We start from the raw sequence: 27,529 nt of genomic DNA, 5'->3' as shown, positions 1-27,529 counted from the left end.
GTCATTTCCGGCCGGCCCTCTCAGGGCCCAAACCCACCAGAGCCACAGGCAGGGGAGCCCAGGGGGTGGGGCCACAAGATTCCCCCTGGGGCTCAGAGCAGGTGGAGGGCCGAGGGGGCACCGGCAGAGCGAGCGGCCACACTCAGCCCCACCCCACCTCCATGTGACGGGGAAGCCTTGCCACACCTTGGTCCCCCTTATGTAAGCAGAGAAAAGCCCCGAGGTCACCTGCTTACGGCTGTGAGAGGGGCCATCCTGTACCAACAACTCTTCGATGGCTTATTTAAAGATAAGCTTTGGGGGGGGCGGGAATAACACATACACACAACTGTACGGAACAGCTGGTTAATGAGAACCGACTAGAGCACAGGAAAATCTACCCACTGGTTGGTAGTAACCGCTGTGGGGAAAAGAATGGATAGATTTCAGTGTGTGACCAATTCGCCTTGCTGTACGCCTGAAACTACTACAGCATTGTGAGTCATCTATACTGCAGTAACATTAAATTAAAAACAGCAACATGGAGATCCTCTCGTGGCTCAGAGGCTAACAAATCCGCCTAAGAACCACGAGGTTTTGGGTTCGAGTCCCGGCCTCGCTTCGTGGGTTAAGGATCCGGCATTGCCATGAGCTGTGGTGTAGGTCGCAGACATGGCTTGGATCTGGCGTTACCGTGACTGTGATATAGGCCGGCAGCTATAGCTCCAATTTGACCCCTAGCCTGGGAACCTCCATACGCTGCGGGTGCGGCCCTAAAAAGACAAAAAGACAAAAAAAAAATAAAGAAGAAAAACAACAACAAAGATAACCAGCATCCAGGAGCCCTGGCCCCTGCAGGGGGCCTCTGGCCACCAGCTCCCACCCCCTTGCCATTTCCCATCCTTCTTGCCCTCGTTACCTCTGGCCCGTGGTGCTGGCAGAGGGGGTGGGCTGGGTGGGTCCAGAAGGCCCAGCAGTCCTAGAAAAGCTCGGGGAAGTGCTTCCTCCTTCCCCGGTGGCGCTGGGGGAGAGGCCACTGGGAACACAGAAGGGAGCAGGCGTGTCCAGGGACTGTCGCCCTGGGGTCCTGGCCCCTGGAAGCGCTAAAGCGGTCCTGTTGCTGAGCCAGGCCAGGGGGAACCAGACTCTAACTTCTCCCTGTGGTATTCCTTCGGCTGCATTTCTACCGTGAAATAGGAGAGGGAGTCTGCAGACATGCCTTGGCTAACGCTTAGGAATCTGGTACGGGAGGCTCGGCGTGACCTGGCTGCATCATGTGGACAGAGCTACAGAGGAGGATGGACAGACAGACCCAGGCAGCCCCACTCAGGTCAGAAGTCCACTCTGGGACCGAGCACCAAGGGGCGGGGGGCAGGGGCCCGACCCCACACACATGACTGAGGGGTCATGACTTCCAAATCAAAACAAACTCGGCTTGCTTTCTTGAGAACGTTTTCGCAAGTTGTGTATGTTTGGGTGGGAAAACCAGTAAATGTCACAGAATGCTATCTCTTGGAAACCACGGCAGAATGAAAAGCAGAGAGCATACGTGTATTTCCCAATTTGATTTAAAAATGACTGTGACCCCCACCCCCACCCCGCGCCCCCGGTTTGGGAGGGCAGTGTGCTGCCCTCTGCCGGCTGGGCTGAGAGTTCACAGTCCCCAGCCGAGCTTGGCTGGGAGGCCCAGGGCTGCGAGTCTGTAAAATGTCTTTCTATATGCACGGCTCAGACGCAGAATTAATAATGCATGTCCCCCTTCGCAGCCACAGGTTCTCCAGCTGCAGACGGTAGCCAGGGAGGCCCAAGAAAGCAGCCCGCCGCAGCCTGGATTTGGACCCTGTGGGGCCTGAGTGGGAGGGAAATTTGCAAGTCATCCAGAAATCAGGGGCCTGCCTGCCCCTGCATCCCCCCTCAGGCCTGGCGGCAAATGGCTGTAGGACCAAAAATCCGTGAGCCTGTGGAGGATCTGGAAAGCCACAGCCCCATCCCCGAAGTCGGCTCTCATTCCCTGGGGAGGGGACGCTTTCTCCATGAAGTCCTGGGAGTGGGTCCGGGTGAGTGGAGTTGAGGACGCCGAGGGAAGGCCGGGGCCTCCAGAGGGAGGAAGGGGGCGGATGCCTGGATGCTCCAAAGGGTGAAGAGAGGCTCCGAGCTGAATGCTGGTGCACTGCAGCCTGAAGATGGAAATAGTGAAACGTCGCACTCCGGGATTCTGTAAGGTTGCTGTGGGTTTTTTCTTTTTATGGCTGCACCTGTGGCATGTGGAAATTCCCAGGCTAGGAGTCGAATCAGAGTAGCAGCCTCCAGCCTACACCACAGCCACGGCAGCAGCAGACCTGAGCCCCATCTGCAACGTACGCTTGCAGCAACCCCAGAGCCTTAACCCACTGAATGAGGTCGTGGATTGAACCCGCATCCTCATGGACACTATGTCAGGTTCTTAATCCACTGAGCCACAAAGGGAATTTCTTTTTGAAAAACGTATTTATTTATTTGGTCACAGTGTGCAGTGGCTTGAGGTGGGATCTCAGTTCCCAGACCAGGGATTGAACCCAGGCTGCAGCAATGGAAGTGCCAAGTCCTAAGCACTAGGCCGCCAGGGAACTCCCCAAATTCTGTAAGGTTTTTGGAATTTCGCAACGTTGAAAAGGTATAAACTTTTTAAAAATATTCAAAAAATAAACAAATGTAAAGGAAAAAAAGCCATCCACCACTACTCCGAAGAAAGAATATAAAATGGCTTTGTTTGCCATAGAAAGAATGAAAAAAACAGTTTTGTTTTGTTTTTTTTTTCCTTCAGGAATTGGGCTGGACTTTGAAAGCTGGGGAAAAAAATTAAAACTCAATTTTACATGAGTGGTGCTTTCTCTAGAATCCCCGTTCCGTGCCCATCACCCTAGCAGCACAAGGTCACATTCTCCTTAGATGCCAAGGTGACTATTTCACTCAGAAACTCAGGAGCCGCCCTTGGGGGAAGCATCCTCCTCTGTCTCCAGCAGCAGCGGAGGGGCAGCCATTCTGCCGTGGATCTCGGCCAAAGAGGGAAACACACCTCTGTCCAGGCTGGGTCGGAAAGGTGTTCCAGGCTTGCTTCTGGAGAGGCTCAGGTTCATCTTCAGCGGCTCTCAGGTGACCTGAGATGGTGGCCCTGAAGGATCCCTTGGTGGCTCTTTTCAGCCACAGGCATCCTGGCAGGACAGGGGGGTGGCTGCCCGCCTCTCCCAGCTCTGGTGATGGAGCTGCCGGTGGCCACGATGCTCACTCTGGCCCCGAGACCCACGGCTTTGGACCATGGGGCTCAGGTCAGCCGCACCCTCTGCAGGAGCAGCGTCTGCCTGAAGCCTGGACACCTGCCCCGTGTGGCATCTCTAGCTGTGTCCGGACCCTGCAGCCGGTTCCTTTCCTCGAGGCTGGGCTGGCAGGTCGGGGGTGGGGAGAGGGTTGGGCGGCTCCAGGAGCAGGCACTGCCCTTTGCTCCTGAGTGTTTGACTCCAGCAAATCAGAGATGCGGGCACTTGGTGCTCCCCCACCCCCTGAATGCCAGCTCTGAAGAGTGCTCAGCGGAGGGCGAGGAAAAGAGGGCAGTCACACAGCCCTGCCGAGGACACGGCCGACTCCGCTGGTCCCTCTTTTCTCCCCAACACTGCACAGCCGCGCCACTGAGCCCCTTTGTTCCTCTGACTGCCGTTCCGAATTTACAGTATTTGATTTTAGCTTGATCCCGCTTAAAATGGGTCACAAAGGCACGCCACGGAGCTGGCAAGGGGCCCAGTGTGACTGCCCAGCCAGGCAGAGGGCCTGGGGGCAGCAGCACAGGGTCCCTGCTGCCCCCAAGACCAGCGCGATGGGTGAAAACCCTCCTGGAAGGGAGTCCCGCTCGGCTATGCTTTTAACACCCACCTTAACCCGGCTGTGCTTTCAGTGTACGTCTTAACGCTGAGACGAGCACCTGGGCAGGTTGGGGGCTCCTCTGGCTTCACCCCCAACTGCTAAAAGGCCAGTGGGTGTCATCACGGCGTAACCCTCCCTCCACAAATGAGATCTTCAGGGAGCACTTAGCGAATGCAGGACAAGGGGAGAAACAGACCCGCACGAAGCCTTCAGACACCTCCTTCTCCCTCCCATGTACAAGTAAGTCGGTCTTTCCCGCTGGGGCCGGGGGCGCTGAGCTGCGAGGGAGCGTTCTCATTTACTGCCGCCTTCAGCTTTCTTTGAGCCGGAGAAGCCGCTCTCTAAAGGGGACCAGCAGCTTCTCAGAGAGCCAAGGGCAAGGTGAAGCAGCCTGGGTGAGGTGGCCACACACGGGCATCCATGTCGGCAAACTGCCTGAGTCCTGCCGCACACTAACTGTGAGACAAGCAACTGATGTCATCCTTCTGAGCTTCCACTTCCTTCCCTGTGCAATGGGCTTCAACGCGGAGGCAAGATTGTGGGTCTCAAGCGTTCCCCAGGGGGCCGCTGTGCTTGGCACGTGTAACCTTACCTGCTGCCCCGTCGGATCATTTCCGTGTAATCCAGGGGAGGGGAAGGGCTGGGATGAGGAGCCCGGGAGGCTGCAGACCAGATCAGACCAGATCACTGATGAGCGGGGACCGAAAGGGAGTGGAGGACAGTGCCTGGTCCCGGGCAGCAGGAGCTCAGGAGGCTGGGTGGTGCCTGGGGCCGGGACAGTACTGTCCACTGGGTTTAGTTGTCCTCAGGGTACTTTGCCTGCTCTTGTTTCGGCTGCTCGACTCTTGGTATGCCTATTTTACAGATGCGGCAGCTGAGGCTCGGGCAGATTGAGCAGTTTGTCTGGGGTTGTGTAGCCAGCAAGCACTGAAACCAGAATGCAGCTGAAACCAAGTCTGGTGCTGGGTCAGGGTCCCAAGGAGTTGAAAACAGGTGATGCAGGGAGTGTGTCCCCACCCCCGTCCCCTGTGGGACCTGCCTCCTGGAGACAAGGGCCCCGAGGGGGGTGAGGCCACCACCGGCACTGGTGGCCGCATGGCACCTGCTTTGCCCACCTGCAGCTCCTCGTCAGCTCCAGGGCCTGGGGCCCCCCACGCACGCTGCTCGGCCCGCAAACGTCCTCATCCTTGCTTTCGGTGAAAACTCAGTGTGGTAACATGGCTCATCTCAGTCTCTCAGGCTGCCCCAAGTTTTTACTAAATAACAGTCTCTCTGTGAGATAAACTATTTCAACCATGGAATCCGCTTTGGGAGATATTTTCAAAGGGGGTCTAAGAGTGAGAGGGTGGAAAACACCTGTTTCTTTTCTTTTTAGGGCCGCACCCACGGCATATGGAGGTTCCCAGGCTAGGGGTCCAGTCGTAAGTGTAGCTGCCAGCCTATGCCAGGGCCACAGCAACGCGGGATCTGAGCCATGTCTACGACCTACACCACAGCTCACGGCAACGCTGGATCCTTAACACACGGAGCAAGGCCAGGGATCGAACCTGCATGTTGGGAACTCCAAAACCACCTGTTTCTTTATTCCTTCCCTCCGCCCACCCCCCATTATCCGTGTCCCATCCCCACCCCCCACCTCCAGGCCCAGCCCGCCCTTGGCGTGACTTCCCGTCCCCTTCTCAGCTTTACTGCTTGTAACCACCTTTCAACATCTGTCCTGCCTGCCGGGGGCTGTCACCTGAGAGGGGTCCCGGCTCTTCCAGTCGGTGAACATGCTTCTGGACGTGCAGCCTTTTCCCCCCGCTGTAGCTGTTGTCTGTCTTTGCTCCCACAGCCCACGCTTGGAGCTTCGGCTGCAACAGTAGCTCCTTAAATACAAGAATAGGACTCACCTGAGGCGGCAGCCAGCAAAGGGGGCTGAACCAGAATCACCTGGGCGGTTCTTTTGCCAACACCCTCAGCCCGCAGGGCCCGTAGCCAAGGCACAGGAGGGGCTTGACGGCAAGCGTGGTGGCCTTTGCTCAGGAGGTTGGGACCCAAAAAGACACAGGTGGGGGTACCCCGGAGGCGGTGCATCTCTTTGTAGCTCCTTGTTTAGTCTTCAGTCTTTTTTTTTTTTTTTTTTTTTGTCTTTTGTCTTCTTAGGGCCACACCCATGGCATATGGAGGTTCCCAGGCCAGGGGTCCAACTGGAGCTTCAGCTGCAGGCCTACACCACAGCCACAGCAACATGGGATCCGAGCCGCGTCTGGGAGCTACACCACAGCTCATGGCAACGCCAGATCCTTAACCCACTGAGCGAGGCCAGGGATCGAACCCGCATCCTCATGGATATGAGTCGGGTTCGTTAACCCCTGAACCACGACAGGAACTCCCAGTCTTGGGTCTCGAGGTTTGACACTGGCCTCGGTAGGAACATTTCTGCCACGGAAATCAGCAAACCGCACAACCCCCAGCACCGCCACCGCCACCCCCAGCAAGGGGCGGACGTTCCCCAGCCCGGCTCTCTCTGCTTCCAGTGCAGGCCCATCCTCCACGGGTAGAAGGACCACCTGGGACACGAGAGTGAACCACGTGTCTAGGGTTTGTTTTTCTTTGACCCCGGACACCTGATCAGGTCAAATGAAGCGGGAAATGGTCTCCACGGCCTGATTCTGGTCCTTTCTCTAGCCCCGACCTCCCTGTTAGTTAATTCAGTGCAGAAGCTCATAAAAGTTTCATAAAACGCCCGTACCCACTCATAGGTAATGTTTATTTAACAAAGTACGTGCTAGGCTCTGGCAAAGGACTTCACGTCCACTCGCTGGTTCATTCTCTCTGGAACCTTCTGAAGCTAACACTAGTTCTCACATTGTAGATTGGAGGAAACTGAGTATTATGAGCTGAACTGTGTCCCCAAAAGATATGCCACAGCCCTAACCACCAGACCGAAGTATGTGCCCTTGGCTGGCAGTTGGGTGGTTGCAGATGAGATTATGAAGCTGAGGCCATCCTGGGGCAGGTGGGCTCTTAATCCAACACGACCTGGTGTCCTTGTACAGAGGGACGTCTGGACACGGACACGCGGGGAAAAGTCCGCGTGGCGACGGCAAAGGGGTGGAAGCGGGAGACCTCCAAGGGCCCCGGGCTGGGCGGGGGGTTCAGGCCATTGGGTGTCGCATGGCTGGTGGGCCCGGCCAGGACCAGAACGTAGAAGGCCAGGACCCAGGCTCACCAGGCCCCTGCCTCTGCTCCGTCCTGACCCCAGCTGCCCTCCTGGGCCGCAGCATCATCCGATGGCGACCCGGCATCTGAAACGTTTCTCCAGCCACCGCGGAGTGCTGCCCGTTCCTCCCATCCCCCGAAGACCCAGCGCCCTGGAGCCCTCTGGTTCCTTGCAGGTGGTCTGAAGGCTCTGTGTTTTCCCAGAAGAGAGAAACGTGATGCCTTCTCTACACTGAAAGTGTCTTTCTCCATTCAGTTCTCTGGACAAGGAGGAAGCCTCGATTTTAACTTCCAGCTGATGTCTCTCACGCAGTAGAGCCCAGGTGGCTGCCAGAAAAGGCCCTGGTGGGACAGAGTGACAGCAGAGACGCCTCCTAAGGCGGGAATTCTGGAGGGCACCCAGCATCTCTGAAAAGCTGGCAGGTCCTTCCTCTCCTTGGGAAGTTCCCTCCCTCCCCCGACGGCACATCCAGTGGCTCTAACACCCACTGCACCCCATCACCGGGCAGCCTGGGGTGACAGCTGCAGAACCTCCTCTTTGGGTGTTTTGTTTTTTGTTTACACCCACAGCATATGGAGGTTCCCGGGCTAGGGGTCGAATCTGAGCTGCAGCTGCTGGCCTATGCCACAGCTACAGCCACGCCAGATATGAGCCACGTCTGCGACATACACCACAGCTCTCGGCAATGCTGGATCCTTAACCCACTGAGCAAAGCCAGGGATGAAACTCTAGTTCTCGTGGATACTCGTCAGGTTTGTTACCACTGCACCACGACAGGACCTCCGTGGACCTCATTTTTGAATCTGAGCCTCACATGGTGCCTGGCTCCCTAGAAGCTTCAAGATCAGCCCAGTGGGTGGGAACCACACAGCCTGGGCCCTGTCCTGTTCCTGCCACGTGCCTGCTCTGTCCTTAGCTGAGCTGTGTAACCCACGTGAGTCTCAGCTTCCTCCCGTGTAGGGGTCAGGACGGTGCTGACCCCAAGCATTTGTGGAGATAGGGAGAGGGGTAGTGTGTGCAAAGGGCCTGGAAGGTAGGAAGCAGCACACCCCCAGCCCTCAGCCTGCTTGTCCAGGGCTGGGCATCTGGCTCAGGCCCACTGCCCCCGCAGCAGCCCACGGGGAGGGTCATGCGGGGTTCAGACGCCTTCTGCCCTGTTGCTCTGCATGCGTGTCCTGGAGCGCTGGGCACACTGAGGTGTCACTTGTCCTCGCTCTGGGGAGGGGGCCGAGAAAGGAACATCCAGGATAAGGAGTTGCCTTTGTGAGGAGGCGCCCTGGTGCACCAGCTTTTCCCACTAGGCAGAGTCCCCCTGCAGCTGCAGTCTCCCTCTGTCCGTTGTCCTGCTGACACTGAACATGCTTCTGTTACTAAAAGAAGGATGGGGAGACCAGAGGCTGGGGGCAGGGGGCAGGGGGCAGACTCAGCCCCAGAGTCTGAAGCCTGAGAGAGTTACCATCTTGAAAGCGAGATATGGCATGGGGTGAAACGGGGCCGGAGGAGCCGGGGGGCTTGGCTAGCCCTCACCTCGAGGACTTTCCGTGCATCTCCTACTGAGCATTCATTTCCTAAGCGCGATCCATCACAAAGGATGGCTTGTGCCCACAAGGTCACGTCGTGCTCACAATGACCCCGGACACCGGGAGGGTCCCATTTTGTAGGGAGTCTCCCCAGGTTTGTTTGTTCAGTATCACACAACCCACCCTTCTTGAGTCAGACTTGAACCCAGGCCTGGATCCCCCCTCCCTCGAGTCTGCTTTATGCATAAGAATCAGCATAAACACAATTTACTGATGAACAGGAAACGAGCATGATTCGATTGGACTTGAGCTGAGACTTTGGAAGGAGTCGGAGATGCTCGCTTCAAATACCCCTGGAACTTCAAACAGCACCATTAGTCCTAATCAAATGAGAGCTGATCTAACATGACTTTCCACGCCAGCCTCTTTCAAAAATGCAGGTCACGTGGGAAAGTCTGTGAAATGCTGAAGGCTCCGCTGTGTGAGCTGCAAAAAAAAAAAAATCAAAGTTTTCTGACTTTGCCAGCTCGGTAACACTGCCAGGTGCCAGCTTGTGGCGTTTCTGTCAGAAACCCAGCTGGCATGAAAGTGGGTTTGTAATCCAGCCTGGAGTAGCCTCCTGCACTCAGGGGTTGTCGGCACAACTACCGACGTTTAAAGCAGGCCTCGCTCTCCCCGGAGCTAGAGGAGCAGGGACGTGAGGTCTCGGAGACAAGGCGGCCCCGCTCTGGGAACCAGATTAACACCCACCCCCCCGGGGTTGGGGGGGCGGCCCAGCTCTTCAGCCCCCCCATCACAGCACCCCTGCCCTGCCAGCTGAAAATGACAGCTGGGGAGGGTGGTTATTCAGCCTGGGATTCAAGCACAGTATTGAAACTTAAAGAGAAAAACTCTTTGAAGAGATGAGATGCAACCGAATTTAAGAGAAATAATAAAGTCTGTGGCCAGGTCTTGCTGCCTCCGTCTGCTCTCCGTCGCGGGTCCCAATCTAGCCTGCTAAGCCCTGGTGGAGTAATTCCTGCCCAGGTCCATGGTGTAACCTCCTGCTTAGAAGGCTTCGGCTCTGGCCCATCACAGGCCGAAGAGAGTCCAAACACCTTTGTTTGAGTCTCCCTTTGTTTCTGCCTCGAAACACAGAACACTTTAGAAACTAACAAGGATGGTTGCTGTCGGCCCGCCCTGGGTCCCGGGCCACTTCCGTCCGTGGGCCTGTCTGTGGTTCAGGCTCAGGGCTCAGGTCCTGGAAGCCGCGGCTGGGGCCTGTCCCTCGAGCAGGGAGCCCAGCCTGCACCCTGGGCCCAACCAGGGTCCCTGCGGCACAGCTGACCCACCGGTCACATTCTGGAACACAGACCTGCCACTGAGGCCCCAGCATGGCAAGCAGCTAACTTGTGAGTTTCTCTGCCCAGGCCCCCATGGCCTAAACAACACAGTTTTTTTTTTGTTTTTTGTTTTTCCATTTTGGGCCTCCCCAAGGCATATGGAGCTTCCTACCAGAGATCAGATCTGAGCCGCAGTGGTGACCTAAGCCACAACTGTGGCAACACTGGATTCTTTACCCATTGTGCCAGGCTGGGGATCGAACCCACATCTCAGTGCTCCCAAGACACTGTGGATCCCATTGTGCCACAGTGGGAGCTCCCAGAACACAGTTCTGATCTGGCAATGAAGCCTCTAAGGCCCACCTTGGACTCACCCCCCTCCCCACCAGCCCCTGGCTCTCCTCGCCCTCCACTGGGCACCAGATTTTCAGTCCTCACACCCTCACCAGCAGCTCCCTTCAAACCCAGTACCCTCCCGTGTCCCCACCTGCACACACCTGCTCCCTTCAAGGTCCAGAATATGAGCCCCTTCTTCCAAGAAGACGTCCCCCCGACGGATCCAGCGCGTTGCTCCCTCCGACTGGCACAGCCAAGGACAGCACCGCTCTAACCTTGCCTGGGGCTTCTTGTTCAGGGCAAACATCACTGCCAGAGATGGCAAGTCCCTACAAGCGGGGGGCTGTGTTGTTCACCCGCACATCTTCTCCTGCTCACGGCCATGGACACAACCATGGCCATGGCCACGCACCTAAGTGGGGGGTGTCATGCCCCCAAGCCCTGTGTTGAACCCCAGCTCCCAGGACTCAGGATGTGGCTGTGTTCAGGGATGGGGCCTCGAAGGCAGTGATTCAGTTAATCTGAGGTCATGCAGGTGGGCCCCCCTCTAATCTGGGGTCCTCATGAGGAGATCAGGACACAGACACACACGGAGGTACGACAGCGTGAGGACACGGGGCCGAGGCCTGGTGGGGGAGCCAGCCCCGCCCACACCTGGATCTCCACTCCTGTCCCAGGAGCCTTTGCTTGTCATTCAGAAGGCAGCAAGTGGTCGGCGGCCGTCCTCGTCCTCCTTTGTAATGTGTGTTTTGTTTTGTTTTTTTTAAAGGGCCGAACCTGCAGCACACAGAAGTTCCAGGGCTAGAGGTAGAATTGGAGTCACAGCAACACAGCAACGTCAGATCCGAGCCTCATCTGTGACCTACGCCGCAGCTTAGTCCTTAAGCCAGATCCTTAACCCACTGAACAAGGCCAGGGATCGAACCTGCATCCTCATTAATGCTGGTCGGGTTCATAACCCACTGAGCCACAACGGGGACTCCATCCTCTTTTGCACTATGAGGGACGCAGGAGAAGCTCCTGAATGCGACATGCCTGCTGGGCAGTGGAAGGGCCTGGCCCTCTCCAGCCACGCGGGTCCCTAAGGAGCCTCTGACCGTCACTTATGCCGACAGGCACCTGTCCTGAGGCTGAGTCACTGGCCCCCAGGCGGGGTGGGTGGGACCTGGGGGCAGGGAAGACCCAGGGGAGGAGCAGCTGAGGCTGGGGGCCTGTCTCCTGCTCCGGAGTCTCCCCCCATCCCCATCTCCCTCCCAGTGTGACAGACAGCCCAGCCTGGTCTTTGCTGCTCACACCCCAGCATCCGCACCCCGGCCACACCCCTGCAGGAGGGCTGCCCCCCACCAACCAGGGGCAGGAGAGCCGGCAGTTGGTGCTGTTCTGAAGATGTCAGCATACAGGCGGATCAAACGCTGAGCCCGGAGGCTGCTGTCAGCTCCTCAAGCACATAACTTCATACAGTTCCCAGCTCTGCGAGCAGGCCCGGGGGGGGAGGATGACGCTGGGGTGGGGGGTCGGGGCAGCACGGGGGTGGGCGGAGGGACGGGGTCGGGGGGCCTGACCTCTCACCAGGTTCTCTGGGCCCTCTGGGGTCGCTAGTGAAACAGACGGGGCAGGGGTGTCACCTCGACACCACCCCTCCCCAGGGGCCGCTCAGCAACGCTCTGAGCCGCTGCGCCAGCATCGCCTGCTCCCAGGCTTCCCCAGAACAGTCTCGAGAAGACAGTAATTATTTTCTCCACCAGGCAGTTGAGAAAAGTCGAGAATTCATCCAGGAGCTGCCAGGACCAGAAGCCTGGCTCTTTCCCCGCCCACAGCTATGACTGTGGTGTAGGCCTGGAGCCAGGAACGGGGTGGGGCTGTGGCGGGCCTGGGCACAGTGCAAACCCAGGACTGGAATCGGGGGCAGCTGGTGGTGACCGACAGCCACATCCTGCTGGGTCATTTGAGCATTTCTGCAGGCGTTCACACCCCAATGGGTCCCTCGGTCCCCTCTCAGCTCCAAAGTTTTATTCGGTGCCCCCATGTCCTCAGCAGGCTCTGAGCTCCAGGCTGCGGATCCTGCCCCCTCTTGATTTTTTCCTGGAAAACCGAGATCAGAGGCACGCACAGCAGGCTGAGTATGCTGTGATGTTGGCATTTATCTCATTTGACAAACATGGACGTAGCACGTGCCACGTGCCAGGCCCTGTGCGAAGTGATTTACAAATATTCACTCATTTCAGCGGGTCCTCAAAATAACCCTAAGAGGCAGGTCCATAATTACTCCACTTGAAAGACAAGAAAAGCGAGGCACAGAGAGGGAAAGACGCTCAGGGCTGCACAGCCAATCAACGGCAGAGGCGGATTAAACTCCACACAGCCTGGAGTTCCCGCCGTGGCTCGACAGGCTAAGAAACCAACACCATGTCTATGAAGACACGGGTTTGCTCCCTGGCCTCACTCAGCGGGTTAAGGACCCAGCATTGCTGTGAGCTGTGGTGTAGGTCGCAGAGGCGGCTCAGATCTGGCGTGGCTGTGGCTGTGGCCGGCAGCTACAGCTCTGATCTGACCCCTAGCCTGGGAACCTCCATTTGCCGCAGGTGCAGCCCTAAAAAAAAAGAGATGAGAAACAAAACAAAAAACTCCAAGCTGTCTGAATCTAGACTCATCTTTTTTTGGCTGCACCTGAGGCACTCAGAAGTTCCCAGGCTGAGCCTGAGCCACGGGAGTGACATCTTTAACAGCTGCGAGGTCCTTAACCGCGTGGTCCATCAGGGAACTCCAGAATCTATCATTTTAAGTGTTTGCTACAGGAATGAGCCTTGATTTTTTAAACCTTTCTAACTGTAGATACCTACATAGTAACATGTCACCACAATGCCTGCATTTTGCTTTTGAGAAGAAGTCCTGCCCAGCTGGCAGTGGCCGGCTCAGAGTGGGCACAGTGGGGGAGGGGAGCGGGGAGGGAGTCCGCCTGGACCACTGGGTTTTGGCTCCCCCCACCTCCTCTGCCCCAGATGCAGCTCTGCCCAGGACACAGCACAGGGAGGCCCTAGTGGAGAGGCTCCTGTGAGCAAAGCAAAGCTCACCCCAGGGAGGACGCCTCTAGTTGTGGAACCACAGGCAGGTGACAGCATGACCAGAGAGTGCTGGTGGGGAGGACCCCACTCGCCACTCAAGCCCCTGCCCCGGATGCATCTGAGGACAGCCCAGCCCCCAATGGTCTGGGGACACAAGTCAGAGCACCAGGCACACAGGGGGGCAGTACCTCGAAGGCGGAGGGGCCTGCGCCCTGCTGGGGTGACCGGTCCTGCTGTGCACCAGGGTTTGCGTGGGTTACTGCTTCCTGGCCTTCCTCCTGGCCAGCCTGGCCCCAGACTCTCCCACTTAACCCGGGGTGCCAGGAGCTGGCGGGAACTCAGAGTCCTGACAATGCGGGTGCTTGGTTCAAAAAGATAAAGAGAGATGGGAGTTCCTGCTGCGGCACAGTGGGCTAAGAACCTGACTGCTGCGGCTCAGGTGACTGCAGAGCCACAGGTTTAATCACCTACCCGGCACAGGGGTTAAAGAATCTGGCATTGCCACAGCTGTGGCACAGGTCTCAGCTGAGGCTCGGGTTCAATCCTTGGCCTGGGAATTTCCGTATGCCGCACCCACAGCCATAACATTTTTTAGAAAATAAATTTAAAAAAGAAAGAAAGAAACGCAGGCTGACTCTGCAGCTCACAGCCTTTGGGTCACAGCTCCTGGATTAAGGTCTCGGCAGCTGAGCAGCTGGAGATGGTTTTAGGGTGTGTGTGTGTGGGGGGGGGCGCGCATATTCACACGGGCAAGTCCTTGTCTTGGACCAGCCTGCTTTAACAAGGATTTCCCATCTCCCAGCGGAATCCCGTAAGCCTGGGGCTCTTGGGGCTGGTCTTTCAGAGAAACCAGCCACTGAGATTCGCTCTGCTCTGCTGGTCTCCAGGATCCCAAATCTCTCTGAGCCTGAGCCCAGTCGAGGCATGTTGGAGTTGGCCACATTTACAGATGCCCTCGTCTGCATCGCATCCGCCTTGGCTACACGGCCTCAGAGACAGACAGCGCCCGACACCCCAGCCCCACTCCAGGAACTCCCCAGGGCCCAGCGGCTGCCGTGGCCACCCTGGGGCCCCCTTACAGCCCTGGGAATTGGGGGTGGCAGCTCCCCTCCTGGGGGCCCAGAGAGAGGTGGCTCAGTCCCTGAGCACTGACCCTTTCCTGCCCTGTCCCCGCCCGCCAGTCTCCAGAAGTGCACGTGCAGAGGGAGCCGCTCAGACAGCACCTCCCCGCTAACCCACGCCTGGAACCGGGGGTGGGGGACGGGGAACCCCTGTTCCGAGGGAGGCGAGTGAGCGTCCCAAACTGCATTGCCTCGGGAGACGTGCCGTTTCTCCCCTGACCCCCTGCCTCTCTCTGCAGCTCCCATGAATGGTAGCGCGCCCTCCCCTCCAGCCCTTGCAGACCTGCGGGAAGGCGTGAAGGAATCGGGTCCCGGCTTCATGCTCTTCCACATTCTATCCGTGCCTGTTCCCGCTGTGACCAATTGCCACCAACGCAGTGGCTTGAAACAACACAAATTTATCATCTTACAGTTTGGCAGGTCAAGTTCAACACAGGACACACCGGGCGGATCCCTGTAGGCCAGGCTGGTTCCTGGAGACTCCGGGGACAAGTCGTGTCCTGCCGTCTCCGGCTTTAAGGTCCCACGCTCCCAGGCCCGCGGCCCTCCCTCCGTCTTCAAAGCCAGCAGCCTTGCGTCCTCCAACCTTCCTCCAAGGTCCCATTTCCCTGTGACTGTGCTCTTCCAGGGACCCGGGGCCTAGGTGGGCCGCCTGGATAATGGCCTTTTACTTGACAGAAGTAAACACACACCCTAAAACCCAACTGTCAGCCACATGGATCTCCCTCCCACAGAGCAACCAAGGCTGGCTGGCCTCCTGCCGCCAGTGTGATGCTACTGAGTCACTCTCTAGGCCTCAGTTTTCTTATCTGCGAAATGGGGGTGGCCATGATACCGACCTTGCAAGGCTGTGAGGGGCCTCGCTCGGGGTTTGGTGAATTTAGCCATCATTATAGCCATCACCACCTCCACCGTAGTCGGCGGCGGCGGCGTCACGGTCAGGATTATCCCAAGAGCACAGGTCAGCACCAAGGGCACCTCGTACGCGCACATCAAAGGCGCCCAAATGGGGGAGGAGGCGCCCAGGGCCCCAGGGCGCTTCTGCCTCTGACAAGGTGCAGGGTTTGACCGAGTCACCTGTTCCTCTGGACCCTCCTCTCCCGCCAAGTGGGGTGACAACACCTGCCTGTGTCACAGGAGGGCTGAGAACCAAGCAGGGACAGGACGAGGTTTGGAAAGCGGCGAGCGCCTTGCAAATGGCACAGGGACCCGCTGCTTCTGGGATGAGGTGCGGCACCGAGAAGAGGCAAATGGAAGCGTTTATGCTGCGTGGGTCCCCGCAGCCTGGAGGTGACCCCCCCCGAGTGTCCCCTCCTTGGACACTTAGAAAGCCCATCCTGTGGCAGAGGGGACAGGGGCACGCAGGCAGGGGGCGCTTCTGCGGGCAGCTGCGTGCAGAGCCCAGTGCTCCTGTCACTGGGTGACACCTGGAGGATCCCCCACGCTGAGAGAGGAATGGTTCAGAGGAGGGGGCTCCGCCAGGTGCACATGTGCCTTGAGGCTGGGACCATGGCTCAGGCCCTGTCCCCACACTGGAGGAGCTGACAGGGACGTGGGGGACCCTAGGGGTGCACGCGTTGTGCCGCTGATCTGGAGGCACAGGAAGCCCCCAGAGGAGGGGCGTTGAGTCAAAAGGAAAAGGTGAGACAGGGCTCCTGGCGCAGCTCAGTCCCCATGCACACAACGTCCCCGAGGGGTGATACGTGGGTGCTCCAGAGCTGATTGCCTCCCAGAGCCGCCGCACCTCTGGGCACGGCTGTGAGAAGGAGGCCCCTGGAGACCGGACCCCTGGAACCTCTGCCTCTTCCTTAAGATGCTGGACAGGCCCACGGGCTAGGAGCCAGCTGAGATCAGGGATCAGGACTTGCTGATGTTGGTTCATTCGACAGGTGTGGCACGAGTGCCCACTAGCATGGAGCCGGGCGCTGCGCCATCTCCAGCGCAGTCTGAACGGCGGAGCAGCAAGCATCACACTCTGGAAAGGACGCGGTCCTGTGAACGCACCTGGGGGTCATTCTTCACTCGCTCGTTCACATGACAAGTGTCCCTGGGGCCCTCCGCCATCCTGGGTGCGGTGAACACGACGGCGAACAGGACACGCCCGTCCCCCCGGAGCTCAGACCTGTGATGACAATGACCGGTGTTCTCTCGCTCAGACCTGTGATGACGAGTGGTGACAATGACTGGCATTCTCTCGTGTCTCCTTGTACAGCAACCACAGGTGGAAGAAGGCCTGAATTGCGAAGGAAAAGCCCGGAACCAACTGAATGGCCTCATCAGTTCTGGGGGGGGGGTACAACTGACCAGTCACAGGTGAGGCTGAGTCCAAAACTAAATAGGAACAATGTAAAATAAATAAAAACACCCATCACACCTCCTCCCCCTCCCCACCTGAAACGCTGGTGCTTCTGCAGACACAGAAACAGCCCGAAATATAAACTGTTGATTTCCGTGGTTAACACGGGCTGGTTCTGCAAGGCATCTTGGCTTCTAATGATCCTAAAATGATTTCCAAAATTATGGGTTTTGGAGTTCCCGTTGTGGCTCAGTGGGTTAAGAACCAGACTAGCATCCATGAAGACGCAGGTTCGATCCCTGGCCTTGCTCAGAGGTTAGCGATTCGGGGTCGCTGTGAGCTGTGGTGTAGGTTGCAGACGCAGCTCAGATCCAGCATTGCTGTGGCTGTGGTGCAGGCCGGCAGCTGCAGCTCCGATTCGACCCTAGCCTGGGACCCTCCATATGCCGCAGGTGCCGCCCTAAAAAAATATGTATGTGTGTATATATACATGTAATTGTTTCTGTCATGAAAAGTCAGTGTCCTACTAAAGTTTGTGCACAAAAGGGAAGCCAGAAGCAGCATAAAGGACAGGTGTCCCTGCCTCTGGGCCCTGCCACCCCTCCCAGGGGACAGAGCGAGCCTCGCCCTCCTCTGCCTGGGGGCCGCCTCTGGGCCTGGAGTGTGAGGCCAGAGTCCTTCCAGAAGGAGAAGAAATGAGGTGCTCCCAGGGCTTCAAGGCCAAGAGGGTGAGACCCATTCCAACTGGTCCACGTCCTTGTGTGTCCTTGGACATCAATGCCTGTGTCCACAGGGTAAGTTACCTGCAGGGGGTCCTGCCCTGACAGGCACACGCGTTTTTTACGTATATTGTTACCATCGTCAGATCACGTGCTCCAGACTGTGCAAGAGACCGCTGTGCCCACATTCTCACCAGACACGCATGACGCTCTTTTTAAAACTCTTATTGGAGTTCCTGTCGTGGCGCAGTGGTTAACGAATCCAATTAGGAACCATGAGGTTGCGGGGTTCGATCTCTGGCCTCGCTCAGTGGGTTTAAGGATCTGATTAGACCCCTAGCCTAGGAACCTCCATATGCCGTGGGTGGTGGCCCTAGAAAAAAGCAAAAAGACAAAAAACAAACAAACAAACAAAAAACCACTCCTATTAAGGAAAATTTCAAACTGACACCAAAGTCCAGAGACTAGAACAATGAACTAAAATACGCTCATCACCAGCTGTAACGACCACCCACTCCCATTCATCGCCCTGCCATGTTTTTGGTTGCCATATAGACATCTGTCTTTTTTAGGGCCGTACCTGTGGCATATGGAAACTCCCAGGCTAGGGGCTAAATCAGAGCTGCAGCTGCCGGCCTACACCACAGCCACAGCCACACGGGATCCAAGCCTCATCTGCGACATACACCAGAGCTCATGGCAACACTGGATCCTTAACCCACTGAGTGCAGCCAGGGATCAAACCCATGTCCTCATGGATCCTAGTCGGGTTTCGTTACCACTGAGCCACACAGGAACTCCAGTTGAAATATATTTCAAACAAATTCAAGGAGTTCCCTTTGTGGCTCAGTGGTTAACAAACCCAACCAGGATCCATGAGGATGCAGGTTCAATCCTGGCCTTGCTCAGTGGGTTAAGGGGGTTAAGGATCCAGCATCACCATGAGCTGTGATGTAGGCTGCAGGCGTGGCTTGGATCCCATGTTGCTGTGGCTGTGGTGTAGGCCAGCAGGCAGCTGTAGCTCTGATGCAACCCTCAGCTTGGGAACCTCCATATGCCGCAGGGGTGGCCCTAAAATAACAACAACAACAAAAATCAAGACATTAAGGCATCTTACCCAGATATGTCAATATGCATTTCTCTCTTCTTTTTCCCTTCTTTTGGCCACCCCGAGGCATATGGGGTTCCTGAGCCAGAGATCACTCCAAGCCACAGCTGACCTATGCTGCTGCTGTGGCAACACTGGATCCTTAACCCAGCATGCCAGGCCAGGGATCGAACCTGCATCCCAGCGCTCCAGAGACACCATCAGTTCCACTGCACCACAGTGGGAACTTCCACGTGCATTTCTAATAGAGCCATTATTTGTTTGTTTGTTTGTTTGGGCCCTGCCTGCAGCATGCAGAAGTCCCCAGACCAAGAATTAAACCTGAGCCACAGCATGACAAGGCTGGATCCTTAACTGCTAGGCCACCAGGGAGCTCCCTGATAGAGTTCTTAGCAACATAACCACTATCCTGTATCCGCCTGATGAACTAACATGATCCCATCCCATCAGTGAATGCAGGATGGCGCTCCTTAGCCGGCAGGTGAAAAACGGCATCTCATCGCATTCTCAAAAGTCAGAAAGTCCTCCCAAAGGTTGGCAGGGGCCCAGCAGCAGGCTCCTCTGAGCTGCCCCGGGGGCAGGACTTACAAACTGCTTCCTCTGCCTCCAGAGCCTCCCTTACCCCCAACCCATCCCTCCCTGCTCTGCTTAGAAACCAACCCTCAGTCTGCACAGGCTCCCTGGGTACCAACTCCATCGGCTTCCCCACTGCTCATGTGACCCGCCTCCCCACCCCGGGCATTCTCCCATCTGGCTTTGTACCCTCTTAAGGGCCCTTATCAATTGGACCCTTCACAGCCAGAGTCCTAGTGCTGGAGTTGGCAAAGCAGGATTCTCACCAGGGTCCCACCCAGAGAAGGGGCAGCAGGGCTGAGCCACAGCCTGACCGAGCCTGGCCACCCAGCAGGGGCTTTCTTGGGCCATATGGTCTTTAGCGGTGTCACAGGTGGGCAATTTGTACCGCAGGCGGCCACCCTGGGAAGGGCGTGCAGTAAGGGCTGATCCTGGAAGAGGTGAACAGCTGGAGGCGGTGGAGGGTTAGAAGGGGTGTGGTCAGGGCCTCTCTCTCGTGGCCGACCCTGGAGGCCCAAGCAGGCCCTGGGGTCCTGGGAGCCCTGTGGACCAGCTCACTCAGCCTGGGGTGGTCAGTGCTGCCGCTGCCTGACCTCCATGGGGACCGGGCCGCTGTGTGAATTCTTCTGCTTCGCTCTCTCCTCCTCTGGGCAGTGAGGCTGGGGGCTGACATTGTCCCCTCTGACCCTGGCTGCCATGCAGAGGCACCTGGAGCCCGAGGGGCTGCTTGTGGCCTGTGTGCTGCCCTGGAAGGTGTTCAGCAAACTCACCTTAACTCGGATTTGCAAACTGCTCCGAATTTTAGGTTGAACACGGGTGTGTTACAAACTGGTAATTTGGTATTGAGCTGCAGGAGGTGTTTATAAATTTTGGAGATTAATCCCTTGTCAGACACTTCCTTTGCAATACCAGAAAAATAAACAACCCCATCGAAAAATGGGCAGTAGATCTAAACAGACAGTTCTCTGAAGTAGACACACAGATGGCCAAAAAACACGTGAAGAGATGCTCAACATCACTCATTAGAGAAATACACATCCAAACCACTATGAGGTACCACCTTACTCCAGCCAGAATGGCCATCATCCAAAAGTCTACAAACAGTAAGTGCTGGAGAGGGTGTGGAGAAAAAGGAACCCTATCACACTGTTGGTGGGAATGTAAATTGGGGCAACCACTGTGGAAAACAGTTTGGAGATGCCTCAGAAAACTAAAAAGAGAATTACCATTTGATCCAGCATCCCACTCCTGGGCATCTATCCAGAGAAAACCATGACTTGAAAAGACACACGTACTCCAATGTTCACTGCAGCACTATTTACAATAGCCAAGACATGGAAAGAGCCTAAATGTCCATCCACAGAGGAGTGGATCAACATATACACAATGGAATATTACGCAGCCATTAAAAGGAACGAAATACTGGCATTTTTAGCAACATGGATAAACCTAGAAATTATCATGCTAAGTGAAGTCTGTCAGACAATGAGACACCAACATCAAATGCTTTCACTGACATGTGGAATCTGAAAAAAAGGACACAATGAACTTCTTTACAGAACAGATACTGACTCACAGACTTCGAAAAACTTATGGTTTCCAAAGGAGACGGGTTTGGGGGTGGAGGAATAGGCTGGGGTTTGGGATGGAAATGCTATAAAATTGGGTTGTGATGATCATTGTATAACTATAAATGTAATAAAATTCACTGAGTAATAAAAAAAGAAAAATAAATTACCAGAGCACCAAAATATGAAAAACAAACAAACAAACAAACCTAGTAATTCATGGCTTTGTTCTCCAGACTGTGCCCGTGAGCCCCGTGGGCCTGGGCAAGCCCTTGGGTTTTGTACTGATTTGAATTGTCCCTGTCCTGGACCGGAAGGGTCAGCTCCGTTGTCGCAGAGGGTCACTGACCTGGCTCCTTTCACAGAGGAGACGGGAAGCGCTTGTCTTGCCAAAGCTCCGAGTCACCAGCGGGATCATTTGCGGCGTTTGGCACCTGCTAGGGAGGCTCTCAGGGAGGTGGAAGGAGGGTGGTCCCCAAGGCCCTCGGGCCGTCTGCGGTGCTGCCCTCCGGGCTCCGGGCCGCCCTGGAAATGAGGGCGGGGCTCAGACCCCGCCCAGCGGCCCATCCCCCTCGGGAAGGCGGGGCGGCCCCGGAGCGTGCGGAGGGGCAGCGGCTCCCAATGGACCCAGCAGGGCTACTGGGTCTGAAGGAGTGGGTGTCCACCGGCAAGAGGGCCAACCACGCTGGGCCTCGCTCTGGGCCCGAGGGCGCGCTCCCCGCACACGCATGCGCACGCACGCATGCGCACGTAGCCGCACGCACGCACGCACGCACACGCACGCACGTGCCGCAGAGCTCAAGACCCAAACAAGCAAAGCGAGTCAGCCCCAGTGCCCTTCAATGGGACCAGGTTCTCATTGGCACAGAGGCCTGGAGCCGAGATGGACCAATGGCCTTGGCCGCCTTGGCTGGGTCCCCAAGAGCTCAGCCAAGCAGGACAGGGGTGTTTTTAAAGGACTGTTACCTTGTTCCTGTAAGGCCTCCGGTTTCATCCATATCCAGGCTTACCCTTAAATTCAGCAGGCTCAGAGCTGAGGACTTAGTGAGAGATCTGCCACTCATCTGCCGAGGAGCCGCAAGGCCGGCTGTTAGGGCTGATAGACTCATCAGCGCTGGGCCCTGGGTCCCCAGGAGGAGGGGAGCGCTGGAAAGCCAGAAGGAGAGGCAGGAGAGGGCCGGGGAGAATTAGCTGCGGGAAAATGGGCCAAGGAAGGCTTTAGAAGCGAAATCTTGGGGATGGAGAGACACAGGCGGCCTGGCTTCCTTGGAGGAGGGGCAGGCTCAGCCCTGCTCCTCAGAGGCCGGCAGCTGCGTGGATGGGGAGGAGGCTGCTCCTCTGCTTCAGTTGAGTGCTGCATCCCGGAGTTCCTTTCGTGGCTCAGTGGTTAACAAACGCGACTAGGATCCATGAGGATGTGGGTTCGATCCCTGGCCTTGCTCAGCAGGTTAAGGATCTGGCATTGTGGTGAGTTGTGTAGGTCGCACACGTGGCTTGGATTCTGAGTTGCTGTGGCTGTGCTGTAGGCCGGTGGCTACAGCTCTGATTCCACCCCTAGCCTGGGAACCTCCATATACCACAAGTATGGCCCTTAAAAAAAAAAAAAAAGGAGTTCCCGTCGTGGCGCAGTGGTTAACGAATCCGACTAGGAACCATGAGGTTGCGGGTTCGGTCCCTGCCCTTGCTCAGTGGGTTAACGATCCGGCATTGCCGTGAGCTGTGGTGTAGGTTGCAGACGCGGCTTGATCCCACGTTGCTGTGGCTCTGGCGTAGGCTGGTGGCTACATCTCCGATTCGACCCCTAGCCTGGGAACCTCCATATGCCGCGGGAGCGGCCCAAGAAATAGCAACAACAAAAAGCCCAAGAAATAGCAACAACAAAAAGACAAAAAAAAAAAAAAAAAAAAAAAAAAGAGTGCTTTGTCCTAATTCCAGATCCCAGCTCTTTGGCCCCTAGAGCCCAGAGTCCCTGCCAGCTGTGCAGGGCCTGGGAGGAGGAGAGAGCCACTGCCCAGCTTTCCTCTGCACCCTCCACACCCACGACCACAAGGACCCGGCCACCACCCATGCCCACACAGAGCCTTCCCTGCCTGCGCGGCTCAGACCTGCCCTCTGAGGGGTTCAGGCCTTGAGGGATTCGAGGTCGATTGAGCCCACGTCTCTACAGAGCTTCTCAAACAGAAACAGAAGTGCTTTGGTTTGCATCTGCCACCCTCCACGTCTGCCACCAGCCTGGGTCCTTCAGGAGGGACCTGAGATTCCGCGGGGCGTGTGGTAGGCAGGATTGGCTGGAGAAGGCCTGGCTAAGAGAGGCTGTAAAGAAACACCCCACCCAGGGGGCTTATACACAACAGTTCTGGAGTCTAGAAGTCTGAGATCGGGGTGCCTTGGGGTGGGGTTCTGGCGAGGACCCTCTTCTGGTGTCTTCGGCTGCTTGCCAGGTCCTCAGGTGCTGGGAGGAGGAGGGGCGCGCTGGGCTCCTTTTCAAGAGGACACAGCCCGTTCATGTGGGCTCTCCCGTTATGACCTTGTCCCCTCCCAAAGGCCCCCCCCTAATGCCATCACCTCAGGGGTTAGGTTTCCAGACAAAGATTTGGGGAGGGGGCACGCACCACATCCCAGACCATAGCAGGTGGGATTTGGGATCAAGGGGAAAGCAATATGAAGAATGTCGTGATTTCAAGGGAATGGGGTGGAGAGCTGTGGGCAGAAGTGAGACAAGGACCCTGAGCAGAGGCACATGGCGACGCCCGGGCTGAGGCTTGGGGTTCTGGTCACCACGCCATGGAGGGCTGACACTGCCCCCACTCCCTTGGGAACCACGGCCGCCCAGCCGCTCCCCTGTGTCCCACCTACAGGAAAAGCACTGCATCCCCCTTGCCCCTGAGCTCAGGGAAGCCCCAGCCACCGCTACACTCCCACTTGGGAGGCGGGTTCCTAAATCTCAGCCGGTGAGTGGCCCCGACACAGCGTGTTGGGTCGGCCATCTGCCTCCTGGACAGCCACGTCCAGTCCCCTGGGTGTGTGTGGAGGCCAGGCCGCTGGACTCAGAGCCCAAGGTCCTCGGTTCTATTCCAACTTCACCAAAATCTTCTGTGATCGTGAGGTGGACAGTGAAAGTCTGGAGACACAGACACCTCATAATTCTCGGGCTCCTGGCTCAGGTGGATGGGGAAGAGCCTTTTACTGCCTCATGTTCCTGCCATTGGTGGCTCTGGCCCCGGCTGGCTCCCTCAGCGACCTCAGGTGGAGTGGGACGCCCCCACCCCCGGTCCAGGGTGATGTAATCCCCCAAGGATGTAAATTGACCAGAAAATACAACATGAGAAGACTGCAGCCTGGACAGCCCTGCCGTTCCTTACCAGACCCGATGGTGGCCTTCCCCACACCTCAGCCCCCGGGGGAAGCACAGCCAGGGCCCCCAACCACAATGGCCTGGGAGGAAGAAAGGGCCCCGGGACGCAGGAACCCGGGAGGTGGAAGGACGCAGGCGTGTCTTCTGTCCCAGGCTTTTCTACAGAAACCATTGGGCCTGAACCCAAAGGCCAGGCTGACCTATCCATCTGCAAACACCTTAGAGCACAATTGCCTGCTGTCACACCTGGATCACGAGGTACCTGATGGCATCATGGCAGCCTAGCCTGGAAGCCTCGGGTTGGAAGCAGCCTGGGGTACAGTCAGCACCTGTTTCTCCTTTCGTTACTGGCTGAGCCTGTACCTGGGCTGAGGATTGGAGGCAGGGCTGCCGGACTCTGTGACACAGTCAGGCAGGGTTGGCTCGGAACGTGCTCCCAGGACAGTGAGGGCCCCTGGGGACAGTGAAGCGGCCCCTCAGTTGTCCCTGACCCTTAGCGTCGTACCTCTCTTAGCACAAGCCACACCTGCTGGACTCAGCCCCGCTTTTCCCACCAGGTAGAAAGAATGTTTGATAAAACGCGAGGCTTGCCGTGCCCAGCGAGATGCTCTGACCATAAGTCCCTTCTGAGGGCAGGAGACCCTGGCCTCTCCAGGCCCCGGAAATGCGTGGAAAGGCCAGGACTTGAGGGCAGAGGCTAGAGGTAGGCCCCTGCCCAAACAAGCAACCAGAACCTGGCACAGGAGTGCCTGGCACTGCCTGGAAGCTTCCAGGCTGCAGGGTGGCCTGTGGGCCTTTGTGTCCAACACAGCAGAGGCAGTGTTGCAGGGGGTGGGGTGCCCAGATGTCTCCACCCAAGGCCGGTTCCAGCTTGGGGTGAGAGCGGAAGAGGGGTTCCCACGAACCAGTGAGGGGGCGCCCTCTTGGATTCCCCAACCATCAGAAGAGCAGCCAGGAGTTCCCGTCATGGTGCAGTGGTTAACAAATCCGACTAGGAACCATGAGGTTGCAGGTTTGATCCCTGCCCTTGCTCAGTGGGTTAACGATCCGGTGTTGCCGTGAGCTGTGGTGTAGGTTGCAGACATGGCTCGGATCCCAAGTTGCTGTGGCTCTGGAATAGGCCAGCGGCTACAGCTCCAATTCGACCCCTAGCCTGGGAACCTCCATATGCTGCGGGAGCGGCCCAAGAAATAGCAAAAAAAAAAGACAAAAAAAAAGAAGAAGAGCAGCCAGAGAGCTGCCACCCCATGCCAGCGAAGGCTGAGGACAGCTGGGGACTGAGGAGACCCAGAGACGAGGCCTGGGACGGGCTGGCCCTCCAGAAGGAACCAGCCCACCCCCACTTAACCTTGGGCCTCCGGCCTCCAACTGCAGGAAAACGAATTTCTGTGGTTCCAAGCCACACAGGGTCCGATGCTTTGTCACACCAGGCCCAGGAGATGCACACAGGGACCCACCCTGTCACCACTAGGACCCCACTGTCTCCACACGCTACAAGGAGGTGGGGGACAGCCAGATTAGAGGCGAACTTTTCCAGAAGGGACTAGGCTTCCCCCCCAAACATCTCTTGGTGATGGGCAAATGCAGGATAAAGGCAAAGCAAGACATCAAGGCAGGATCTCATCATGGAGACCAGCTTTGGAACAGTTAATAACCAGATGTGAGGGCATCTGTTCATGGCAGACACTGTGGGTTGGGTGACCCAGTGCATGTTTCCATCCACCTTCTCTCTCGCTGGCTTGTATTATAAACGCCTAGAAACCCCTGCCCGGCTTTCCTGCAGCTAAGGGTGCCCGAGTGACACAGTCTGACCCTTGAGGCATGACCAGCAACCCCCGGGCATCCAGGACAGCACACACCTATCCCCTCTTTACTCGACCTTGACCTCTGACCCTGCATCCTTTTGAGATCACGGTTGGAAAGGAAGACACGGGCCACGAGAACCACAGGCTGGGCCCCCCACATCCTCAAGGGCGGTAGCAATGCCCCCAGAGCCCGAGCAGGAAACCAAGGACGGATTCCAGCCACCGGAAGTCAGGCTTCCTGCTGCCTGACAGTGAAAGCTTTCCTCCCTGATCAAATGGTTCATTCTGAAAAGGCTGGAAATGCCATTATCTGTCATCAAGAATCTCCCGGGGAGGGGTTCCTGTGAGAAAACGAGGCCCCTCTGGGAAGTGGGGGGGGGGCACTGCCAAAGATACAGTGGATCTGAGACCCCAGCACCATCACTCCTTGTACTCCTGGCTGTCGTGCCAATGAAGAATGAACACGGTTACGCACGGAGTTTTCCTAGGGAGACACATCTTGGTTGAAAATACCTTCCTCCCTCCTCTACCGCCCCCCATGCTGGGCTGGACATGCTCCCAAACATGATGCCAAGGCCTGTGTTACTGTCTCAGAGTCTCCCTGCCTGCCGCCCGCGCTGGCCTGGGAGCACCCCCATCTCACACTGTCTTTAGGTCAGAAAACCTGGGGCCGGGGTTCTCCTGTGGCTCAGTGGGTTAAGGATCTGGTGTTATCACCACTGCGGCATGGGTTCGATCCCTGGCTCGGGAACTTCTCATGCCTTGGGCTCAGCCTATAAGGAAAAGAAAAGAAAAGAAAAAAGAAAAAATCTGGGGCCTGTGCAGGGCTGGACCCAGCTGAGTGGTTGCTGCACGTGGCTGAACAGGTGAGAAACATACGCCAGGCTTGGAGGCCCCTCACAGGCAGGAAACGGGTGCCTGTCCATTTTCTGGTGATGGAGACAGGCCCACTTCAACGCTGCTGACTCGTGTCCCCCAAAGCTATGCTGAAGCACCTGTGGACATGGCCTGCCAGGAAGTGGCGTCGCCCTGAGGCCACCAGGGGAGAACACCATACAACGACAGGTGGAACCAGGGGATGGGAGGGGTGGCCACGAGCCAAGGAGCCCTGGGGACCCACCAGAAGCTGAAAGAGGCGAGGAAGGGTCCTGCCTCACAGGCTTCAGAGGAAGCACGTGGGTGTTAGAGCCCCGGCCTCCAGAGATGTGAGACAGCACGTTTCTGTTGTCCTAAGCTACCAAGTTCATGGTCCTCCGTGATGGCAGGGACAGGATGCTAATATAGATTAAGGATGCCTGGGAACGCCCCTACACTGTGGAAACCCAAGCCCCAACCCAGAAATTTGGCTTAAGGAGCTTCAGGATGAGGCCTAGACCCTGCACTTTCATAGCTCTGCAGCCACAAGTTCTGCTTTCAGGAAGAGAAGCATGCTGGGCAGTGAGCTATCGCTCTGTCCAGGACAGACGGCCCCTGGGAGGAGGCAGCGCCCCGCACCCCGTTTCACTCTACTGGACCCGCAGCCAAGATCAGACCGCAGCCCTCAGTGCCGTGCCTTTGACCACCCTGGGGCCGCCCTGAACCCCAGGTCTTTCCACGCCTCCTCCTGCCTAAGTTCCAACAATGCCTCCTTGAGCCAGATCACAGCAAGCCAGTAGATGCCTCTGTG

At 57.0% G+C, this 27,529-nt stretch overlaps 1 protein-coding gene and 1 long non-coding RNA gene across 10 annotated transcripts; both read right to left on the bottom strand.

Moving 5' to 3' along the window:
• On the bottom strand, window positions 1,419–5,988 carry LOC110257578. 5 transcript variants are annotated; one of them, XR_002340380.1, is made up of 5 exons: window positions 5,934–5,988; window positions 5,576–5,741; window positions 4,466–4,535; window positions 3,035–4,329; window positions 1,419–2,156 (listed from the first exon to the last, which is right to left on the bottom strand). It is a non-coding gene; the product is annotated as an uncharacterized LOC110257578 (long non-coding RNA). The 5 variants fall into 5 exon arrangements; XR_002340381.1 differs by adding an exon at window positions 4,989–5,129 and having other exon boundaries at window positions 5,612–5,979; XR_002340379.1 differs by having other exon boundaries at window positions 5,576–5,979.
• LOC110257571 lies at window positions 6,607–21,405 on the bottom strand. 5 transcript variants are annotated; one of them, XR_002340357.1, is made up of 4 exons: window positions 21,053–21,405; window positions 16,444–16,672; window positions 10,418–10,585; window positions 6,607–7,419 (listed from the first exon to the last, which is right to left on the bottom strand). XR_002340357.1 is itself a non-coding variant. In XM_021078928.1 (2 exons), the coding sequence occupies exon 2, from the start codon at window positions 16,406–16,408 to the stop codon at window positions 15,320–15,322; it is 1,089 nt and encodes a 362-aa protein (XP_020934587.1). In that variant the 5' UTR covers window positions 16,409–16,672; window positions 21,053–21,405; the 3' UTR covers window positions 13,954–15,319. The 5 variants fall into 5 exon arrangements, 2 of the variants coding, with proteins under 2 accessions (XP_020934587.1, XP_020934588.1); XR_002340356.1 differs by lacking the exon at window positions 6,607–7,419 and adding an exon at window positions 8,870–9,084; XR_002340358.1 differs by lacking the exons at window positions 6,607–7,419; window positions 10,418–10,585 and adding an exon at window positions 13,954–14,820.

The sequence above is a fragment of the Sus scrofa genome, chromosome 18 (assembly GCF_000003025.6).
Source record: "Sus scrofa isolate TJ Tabasco breed Duroc chromosome 18, Sscrofa11.1, whole genome shotgun sequence".
In the NCBI taxonomy this organism is placed as follows: domain Eukaryota; kingdom Metazoa; phylum Chordata; class Mammalia; order Artiodactyla; family Suidae; genus Sus; species Sus scrofa.
The sequence above is the reverse complement of the archived record's forward strand: the minus strand, read 5'-3'. Positions and strand labels throughout refer to the sequence as shown.

Coding starts and splice junctions, on each gene's coding strand:
- LOC110257571 (XM_021078928.1), bottom strand. CDS start 16,408: ATGCTTGCTGCTCCGCCGTTCAGACTGCGCTGGAGATGGCGCAGCGCC.